The sequence below is a fragment of the Onychostruthus taczanowskii genome, unplaced genomic scaffold (genome assembly GCF_017590055.1).
Source record: "Onychostruthus taczanowskii isolate IOZ18803 unplaced genomic scaffold, ASM1759005v1 scaffold49, whole genome shotgun sequence".
Taxonomy (NCBI): domain Eukaryota; kingdom Metazoa; phylum Chordata; class Aves; order Passeriformes; family Passeridae; genus Onychostruthus; species Onychostruthus taczanowskii.
In genome coordinates, this window is record NW_024502458.1 from 5,605,309 (window position 1) to 5,615,434 (window position 10,126).

General features: G+C 41.0%; 1 protein-coding gene across 1 annotated transcript in view; it reads right to left on the bottom strand.

The window, feature by feature from the left end:
- Nucleotides 1–9,379, bottom strand: part of DENND5A (DENN domain containing 5A) — a 46,314-nt gene extending 36,935 nt beyond the window's left edge. The window contains exons 1-4 of the mRNA XM_041414994.1: nt 9,354–9,379; nt 8,641–8,750; nt 7,488–8,148; nt 680–867 (exon numbers count right to left, since the gene is read on the bottom strand). Of these exons, the coding sequence (XP_041270928.1) occupies nt 680–867; nt 7,488–8,148; nt 8,641–8,643 (852 nt within the window). The 5' untranslated portion in view covers nt 8,644–8,750; nt 9,354–9,379. The remainder of the gene's footprint in view (nt 1–679; nt 868–7,487; nt 8,149–8,640; nt 8,751–9,353) is intronic.
- Between the last annotated feature and the right edge of the window lie 747 nt (nt 9,380–10,126).

The following is a 10,126-nucleotide window of genomic DNA, read 5'->3' on the forward strand; positions in this document are numbered from 1 at the left end:
AACGAATAAGGAGAACCTCAAAGCAGGCTGAAGGCAGTCCCAGCCCCAAGGAGGAGTTGCAGGGCCTTGTCAGAGCATTTCCTTCCCCCTGACACAGGGCTGCTGCTCCCAGGGCTCCTCAGCACCACCCAACAGGCAGGAGCTGCTCAGGTACACGCCGACACTTTGCTGCACACTGAAGCTGGCATTCTAGGGGAAACTCTGAAATGGTTTTGTGCACACACCTGGCAGGCTGGGTCCATGCAAGACAACCCCAGGAGAGAAGTCCAGGGCAGGGAAACCCAGCCTGAGCCCAGCCAGCCAGGAACCAGCCAATGCTGATGCCAGTCGAGCTCTTCTCATTCACCATCACTCCCTTTTGGCCACAGCTGGGGAGTTCACACTGCACTTCCTAGCACTACAAGACTCATTTTTCCAGCACAAAAAATGTTCTTTCTGTAACCCAAATACCTGTAAAAGTACAGTTGAATTCCATCAGAGCATTCAATTTCAAAAGCAGGGCTTTATCTATTTCACCAGATTTTTGTCAGCATCTCCAAGAAAAAAAAGACCTATCCCAAATGAGAGCCAGCAAGAACTTGACAATGGCTGGTACAGTTAGCACTTGTGTTTTAGATAATTTCTCACTTCCCTCATAGTCATGGACAGTATTTAATCAATCAAGACAAGCTCCTCTCACCTCTTGAGGAAGTTCCAGCTTAGACCTATCATCCAGTCCATTAGAGTGCAAGCCCATGAGGTAAGGGACAGGAGCATCTAGAAAATGAAGGAGGGATGCTGGAAGGATAGGAACATACACATGCTGCCACTGAAATGGAAACATTAGTGCTGTGATGGTCTCTGCCACTGTCATCAGCCTCTGATAATCTGAAAAAGATCAAGAAAATTAAATTTTTTTCACAAATACTTTTAAGTAAATGAATTTAAATTAAAGAAATGAGAAGTTGCTTGAAAACAGAAACCACAAAACCCAGTGCTAGCTGAGTGGCATCATAATGAAAACCCAGACCTGCACACCCAGCACATTTTGCAGAAACAACAAAGAGCTCAACCCAAAGTAGGTCATTCTACAAGTCATATGGAAATGAGCAAACTAACCCTTAATGCATGCTAAGTCACTTTCTGCTACCTATACCAGGGTCACCAAGAGCACCAGTTTGAATACAGAAGCCATATTGTAATCAGCTAAGAAACACATCAGAAATAATTTCTCTGTGCTCAGGGCTTTCTATGGAAGCCTTGGATGAAACCCAAGGCATCTGGTATCTCTCAGATAAACATTTTTTCAAAGAGTGTTTAAATGTCTATAAAGCATGCTGTATAGCAGCCAACCCAACAGTGTGACTGAAATAACTATGCAGAAAATGAAAAGGATCAGCTTTGTTTAGCCTTTGCAATGCATGACTAAAGCCTCAGTTCAATATAAAAACAACTCATGTCCTCCTAAAACTTAGGAGCAGTGTTAAATCTACCTGTGCAACACACCAAGAGATCTTTTTATGTAGCACTGGTGGCTAGAGCAGTTCACACTGCTGGGCAAACATTGCACCCTCCTCATCTCTAACTACAGAGTCATCTCCAACAGTTTTTGAAATCTCATAAAGGGGGAGGCAGCACCAGATGTGTGTTCCAATACAGCTGCTGAAGCATCCCAACTGCCTTCCAGCTGCCAGGCTGGAAAGGGTATAAAACACTCACACAACTAGGGCAATTCCTACCTTCTGTCAGGCTATAAATACAGCACATACTGGAGATACAGGATGGCTTTTCATGATACTGCAACAACATCCAATTCCAGCCAGGAAAGGGGAGGGAATACAAGGAAGAGGAAAAAGTAACCTTCAGATGTGTGGGGGAAAAAGTCAGTAACCTTCAGAGGTGTGGGGGATGCATGTCTTCTTTCACAGAGCTAAAGACACTGTGAAACTGAAAAAGACACTTGAATGGGCAGGCTCAGGTGCTGAAGTTTCTGAAGCTCTTGCACACTAAGGGCAGATGAACACTGCAAGAATAACATTTGTTCTAAACACTATGGAGAAAAATTAAGCTTAACTGTGCACTTCCCAAGTTGATGGTTTTCATTCCATCTTTTAGCCAGTCTCCACTCAAGACTTCAGACACCAGAAAAAAAAAAAAAAAAAAAATTCAGTTCCTGGCTTTCATGATTAATTTTGTCTGGGGAAAAAGTCGTGGAGTTTGGGATCTGCAAAGAGCCCCACAACCTAAGGGGAACTCAGCACAGGTTTTGCTAACATCACCCATAATTCTGCAACTTGGGCTTTTGATTCTTTATCTTCATATCAAGCTGTGCTGGTGGAAGAGGTCATTGATGGAATTACCTGTCACTGCCTCACAGCAGACCTGCCATGAAGGACCCTTCAACCAGAACAAGTGAGAACAGCTTAAACAGGTTAAAGTTTTTTGCCAAAATCTTATTTGGACTGACACACCAATGAACATCACAGCAACACTCCCCTACTCTGCCTGGACACCAGCTTCTGCCTGCACACCTACGTATGGGTTTGCAGCTTTAATCACAGCCTGACTGCAAAGAAGTGATGAATTAATGATAAGCTTTGGGAAGAAGATTCTATTCCATACCCCATCTTCTTCAGTTCTTAGAAGAACTTTAAATGTAGCCATAGATACATAAACATTGCAGCTGGTTTGCATTCGGCTCGTTTATCTGGAAGTACAAGTCTTAAAATAGAAACAGTGTTTTCCTACTACACAAAGCCCCCTGTCTGATCCTGCAGGATAATTTAAATACAACTTCTCCCTCTGTCATTAAGCTAACTTTAGTATCAGCCTTCCAAATTAATTACAAAGTAACATCAATAGGTCAGAATTTCTATCCACTGGGCAGCCACGTCCTGCCAGAGAGCTATCTGCAAAAGCAGCACTCTGATCCTGGACATCCACATGGCTTAAGCCATTCCCAAAGATTTGTCCTGCCCAGCTGCAGCCTGCAAGTAACAGTGACTGCATTCTGCTACTGGCAAAAGGCAAGGACAAAGGCAAGAAGCATGAAAATATAAACCAAAATAACTCCTATGTTTTCATAAGCTGTACCTACCCAGAGAGGCTCCGGAGGCAGTTTTGGGTTTAAAGAAGCAAGCAGCACAGTTCTCTTACCAAAGAATTACAGAAGATTTAAAAATAACAACAACAAAAAGATTAAAAGAGTAAGAAATGTTTCAGCAGTGCTGTTGCTCTTGTCCTTGAAATCAGAATGTGCTTTTTCTGGTGTCAATGACATGATCTTTTGGCCTTGTATTGTACACAGGCACTGGTAGGGAAATAATGACATATGACTAGGGCATTGTTAGATAGCAAAGTGCTTAACTGATCACTGTGCAAGGAAAAGAAAATCCACTACTTTTTTAATCTGGCCACTTAAGAACACAGAAAAAGCATGATTTATTTTTCTAATCAACTGCTGTAAATAAAATAGATTCTCTCTTAAAGTGTGTATGAGAAGTTACATAACAATATTTATCTGTAGAAGATAAAAAAAGATAAATTGAGAGGTCCTGTTCCTGGAAAAAGGGGAACAGGAAGGGAAGAAGCTGGCAGCTCTAAGAACCATAATTCCACCTCCCCATTTTCACATTCTACCAGAGAGAAGTCTGTCAAGTGCCCACAGAAATCCTCTGACTCAGCCAAATTTAAAACAATTATATCATCACATTTTGGAACATTTTTTCCTTTTAATCTTCCTGTTTCATGGATCACAATGAAATACTGTTATATTTGTCAAGTAACCCACAAGTCACTTCAAAAAGCCCTGTGGCTGCAGTAAGAACCAGCTGTGGTTAGCAGAAGCAGTGGGGTGCACTATCTCCTGCTGTGTGCCTGACAGAGGGATTCAATCAGCAAGGTTCCTAAATCCCTGGAGGCACAACCAGAGTGTCCTGTGCAAGAGATCAGAGCTAGGCAGCACAGAGTAATACTGCAAAGACATGAAAATAATATTTCACATCTCCAGAATGAGTATTATTTTAACAAGTGAAACAAAGATGGGGAGGAGTGATTCAAAGGCAGAGCAGAAAAAAATCCCTTCATTTGTACTGTAAAATGGCACCAGACAGCTGCCACCCAGAAAACAAAACTGTCCTAGAGAACAGTCTGTGGCAGCAGTGCATTACATTTCTCCTTTATTTGTTTCTAGCTGTTTAGAAAAATTACCTCCAAGCAGATTTCACAGCTGTCTTAACTCAGTACACACTTTTCAGAAGAGCTCTAGGTGCTCTCTGAGATAAGGAATAAGTCTATTTCACAGTTACAAGAGCAACATAAATTGCAGGAATGCAAAGCAGCTCCCCCAGAATATCTGGCAAGGGCACTCCCCACAGGCCTCCAGCAGCAGTGACTCTTTCCAGAGCTCCTCAGCACTGGCTCAGCACTAGCAGCATCCTCAAATTCCTCCCTCTCTTACAGGCCCCTGACACTTTTCCAAATGGTAGACATGTCTCTCAAAGGGACAATCCAGCTGAGGCATTCATTCCCTCCACTTGGTTTACAGCAATCCAAAATACACAAGGCTGTGCCAGCATAGTGGGACAAAAGAAGAATTTCCAGAAGCATCGAGTCAGAAACATGTCAAAGGAATCTTAAACCAAAACACTTATACTGCCAAGTGAAGTTACTCCTACTCCAAGGACTGACTGAAGCTTAAAACACTAAAATAATTTGTTTCCTAAAGGATTGCACTTGGCAACAAATTCACAGACACATACAATCATTAAAAGGTTTGGGTTGGAAGGGACCTCAAGATCATCCAGTTTCACCAGACCTCCAAGAGGTTTGGTGTTTGGTTTTTATTTTGGTGGTCCTTCCTTATTTTGTGTGTGTTTGTTGCTGGGGTATTTTTCCAAGTAAATCTTACAAATCTGCTGATCCTGACATGTACTGTTCTAAATCTAAATCCATCCAATGATACCATAATCTCACCTGACCTAGGAGAAGAAATTATCTTAGCTGTCATGGGTCTGAGCACCAAGAGACTGAACAAACTCAGATGACATTTAAAAACTCAGTATTTATATTCTGAAGGACAACCTACACCTCACACTGGTGTGCATGCAAGAACATGAAAAAACCTTTACAAAAGTAAAGCAATTCCTGATTCCACTTAGAACTGAGTGCACAATCACCTGTATCTCCATTCAATATTTGCTGTTTTACAAACAGCAAAAAAACAGATGTTACTCAACCATACTGAAGAAAGAGCAGAATATATTAGGAACATAATACAGTTGAAAAGAATAACAGAGGCAAACAAACAAAAACAAAACAAGGCAACAAACAAAAAAAGGCAGAGGGACTAAATCTCTCAGAAAGTCCTTAAGAGAAGCTATGTTTCAAAAAATAAAAATTGGCTACTATTACTGAGAAGGCACTGCTGCAGCCAGTTCACCACACCTGAGGTTTGCTCAAAAGAGAGCAAACAAATAACTAAAATTATTTTTCTACTGAAAGAAGACTTTTCAACCAAAAATTAAGGTGAGAACATGACAGAGAGACAAGACACCTCCATAATGTACAACACAGCCCAAGTCAGCCCAAGCTTGGGGTGAGGCAGGGAAACAGTGGACAGAAGCCGTCCCAACTGATTCCTCATCCCTCTGAACTCCAAATGTCTGAGCCTGCAAACAAGAAACTCAAGTGTTCCAGGGCTATTTTAAGCTTCTCTAATTAGCCACTGATCAGACACCTGGAAAGGGCCCAAGACAGAAAGCTGAACCTATTAAAAGGGCTTGGAAAGAGAAGGCAGAATACAGCAGGCTAGCCCAGAAGTGAGCTGAGCTCCAGCCTGGATGGAGCTCACAAGGGGATGGCCTGGCAGGAGCTCCAGGAGCACTGAGTGAGCTGAGCTCCAGCCTGGAGCAAGAGAGCACACACAAGGGGATGGCCTGGCAGGAGCTCCAGGAGCACTGCTCCCACATGCTGATGCACATGTGGCTTTTCTGTGGAGCTTCCAGGCCACCACAGGAACCTCAGACACCTCCACAGGCCAACACCACCATCCTCTTCTCCATGAAGGGTGCTGATGTTTGAATCCTCCACGGGTGGGACACAGGTACCCACAGAAACTCCCCCTAAATCTCAAACATACCAATGCCTAATCCATTTCAGGGGAAACCACAAAAGAATCTTGTCTGCTAGACAAGTATTTCTAGATTTGCTATGAACAATAAGCAATTTGTTTTTTAAATCAAAGAGAGTAACCATGACAGAGCTCAGTAAGTTTTTTTGACTGCATGTGAATTACTGTGCAGTTTTTCTCCTGCAGTTCACAGTGCCTATACAATGAGAACACCCTGTAATGTAATGTAACACCCTGCTGCCATTACAGACTTTTAATCACCCTGATTGTACACACAAATCCATCCTTGGCTTTAGTCTATGCACAGATCTTAACACACAACACAAAATCTGTATTTCATGCTTGGAGAAGTTTGCTGATAAATGTAGGTAATATTTTGTAAATAGTTACCCTTTGTGTTCTACCTATTTCAGTTACAGCTCAAGGGAAGCAAACACTGAAAACAAATTTCAGTAACACCATGGACTAGCTCTGAATTTGTCTTGGGGTCTTTTAAGCTTCCTAACCATTACTATAAAGTAGTGTTCAAAATGTAGGCTGTCTGCTTAAACTACACCATTCTGAATGAGTGAGTCTGGATTAATATTAGTCAGCTTGGGCCAAAAAAAAAAAAGTACAGAAATTATCTTTAGGCATAATTCCACATACTCCGTATTAGAGCAACAGGATGTGGAGTAAGAAGGCCAGTATCCACAAATTTCAGCACAGAAAATAGATACCACTCCCACACTACTCACTAATTGATAAACATGCTATTTCAGCTCATTTGCTGCCCATCCTCTTCAAAGCAAGCTTTAGCTATGTGCCTTCAGAGCTATAACTCTTTCAAGGCCTTAATGGAGATTTGGGATTTGAGTTTAGTCAAAACTTTTTTCAGGTACTTATCTTTCAAAGTAACAACTGAAATGTGACTTTGGGTACTCAAAGAGAAAACTGTATTTGCATGATTAACTCTTCTTCAGAATCATATGTATATATAATTAACTGTACTGTTTCAAAATGCATGGCTAGTTCTGCAGAGATAGCAGGGAATTCAGCTGAGCAGCTAGACAGGAGCATGGAAAAGGCAAACTGCTCCATCCAGTAGCACAGTTCCAGAGCCAACAACAAAGGGGTTAGCCAAACCACGAATAGAGGAGACTATGTGAAAAGCCAGTTTTAAGTTTAAGTGTCTAACAGCAGGAGCCAATGCAACACTCTCCTTAGAGTGCTTTTATTTACCTCAAGACCTGCATACAGATCAGCCAGACTGCAATAGCATGCCCATACCACTTTAATGCAGCTATTCTGTTGTTTCTGGTGTTTTTAGCATTCAAGACATAATAAGACCTTGTGCCAGTACAACTTCAAGATAAGAAAACAAAACCCAAGTACTCACGCTGTGAATAAAGCAGTATCTGAAACTCCAAAAGGGCACAGGTAAAGAGTTGAACCACATTTTCTACTCCAAGCAATTCAAAAACTTCTTTAACAGGAAAATCAAACAATGGTAGCTCATTGGTGCTTGGCCTCTGGCAGATAATTGGTCCATAAACACCTGAAAACTTCAATGACCTTCCTGCTGGAGGAAGAGGAACCTCATAGAGAATATTGTAGATGTAGCTTTCTAAAGGTAGCGGCGGTGGCTGAGGTGAAGTCACTGCTTGGTGAAGTTGTTCTAGAACTTTCTTACAAGCTTTCATGAAAGACATTGGAGTAATCAGACAAATGCACTTTGAGACATAGAGCGTGTCTCTGCTGATGTCATAGGAGTTAAAGCGCTGTAGCTTTGAGACGGAGGTGCCATTGCAGTCCCCAGCGCTGCTGCAGCTCTCCTTGTCGTTGGTGGGGGGAGTATGAAGAATGTCATATTCAGCATTGTGCATATGATACAACGTCTGCATTGCACTGCAGATCTGTTTGCTAGTGACTTCCTCAAAAAACGTGAGAGAAAATCCAAATGTCCGCGAGCCATCTTCACGAGTGATAATGAAAGAGTGGAACTGAGGTTCTCTGCAATCTGCTTGTGTCTTGAAAGCAAGCCCTTTAGGCATACACAGCTACAGAAAAGGGGAAGGGGAGACAATGTCCATTAAAAAACGCTGTTCTCTCCCCCTGCCTGCAGAAGCATTGGTGAAAATGGGATTTAAAATCCACAGACTGCCATTGCATTCCACTTTAAATTCTATTGTTACATTTCTGTATAATACAGTGATATAAGTCTATATCAGAAAAACAAAAGGAACATATCTAAAGGGTCGCATGCAATTTCTATTGAAGCTTATTACTATTTTGTTACCAGCCTCATATATTTTATGAATAAAATAATAAAATTCAAACCCACATAAAGGAAAGTATTTTTCTGGTCACCAAGACCAGAAACCTGAGAGAGAAAACTACTGTATTTTACCTAAATTAATACACACCATATTCTATTAAATGGAAAAATCACACACAAAAAAAGATTCATTAATTGCAGGCTAATTTATTTCTCTACTCATTCTCTAGAATGTAACAAAAAAAAACCCCAAAAGCCATGAAGTGACACTGACCATTCCCACTGCATCCTGGTCAAAGGGGTTCCATTCAACATTCTCAGGATAGCGAGCAAGAACTTTGGATTTAAATGTGCGTCTTAACGGAGTCTGTTCAAAGTTTTCCCCTGCAGACGAAAGAAAAACACACAAGTAAATATTTCATTCCCTTTTTAAGCACAGACAAGGCCAAAAAGCAGGACATCAGCAGGTAGACTCGAGGGTAAGTGAATTAAGGACACATTCCTTTTAAGAGAAACAGAAAATGCAAGACAGCTCGTTAGCATAAAGTCAGACTGCAGGTATTAGCAAGGATTAGCTTTGTAACATTTCTGTGTTGCTAAGTATCTGTGCTTTTCCTTAAGTGTGGCAATCTTGAGATTGTGGTCATGACAGCAATTCTCTAAGCCACTCCTCAGATATTTCAGATTCTTGTTAAAACACAGCTAAAGCTTCAGTTTCAATGCAATGCTGTTACTGAAGAAAAGCACAAATAGACAAAATGCAAAGATGATGCAACTTTTAGATAGACATACAAGTGACATCATGAGATCTCTTAATTTTGTTTTCGAGACTCAGGAAAAAAGATAACCACCATCTATTGCAAGAAGTTAGCTGTGAAGGAAGAGTCTACAAGGTTAGAAGGTCAAGAACCACATAAACATCCATGAAGATAGAGTATCAGATGAACAAAGTGCTTTTTTTATTTTTCCCCACACTTTTCCCTTTACCTTCTGTTGCACTTGAAATGAAACGGCTGCCACCATCTCGGGTTTTAGAGGCCTGTATATACTGGCATAAAGCTATATAACAAATAAAAACAACACTGCATTATACATTTCATACTGTTGACCGTGATCACGTTGCTAACACATACCACTAAAAAACATACAAATATCCAGAATTAGCATGCATGACACCCTACTCCCCTAATATGCTTTTTCTACATATACAACTTATATAATTTTCTCATTTCACGTAGGTATTTCTAGAAGGAGATGATCAGTATGTAAGAGAAGCTCACTGTTCCTGTACACACAACCAGAACGCTGATGCAGTAGGAATAAGCTGCTTGTGAAATTAAAGTTTCACATGATAACTACAAAATATTCCCAAAGAGCAAATGATGAAACTGACCCCAAGGACAAGACCATTTCAATGCCTTTAGAACTGTATGAATTTAAGTGGCATGGTCCAACTTTGCCCAGGTGCTATCCATACACTAGATTGGCTGAAAGTCTTGTGCAGAAGCTCTTAAATTTCCTCTAGAGCAATGACAGCCCATTGTGATAGCACAGAACTTTCTGCAGTAAATATTCTGAGTGTGAGCAGTAGCTTCAAGAAAAAAAACAAAGACGTACAACTGCGTATCTTAAAATAAGCTTAGCTATATTACTAGAATGCAATTAGCTAAATGAGCATGCAGCTGTTGACAGCTGCACTAACAATCAGGCACAATTGCATGAAATCATATGCTTTAAATAAATGGAACTATTTCAGCAAC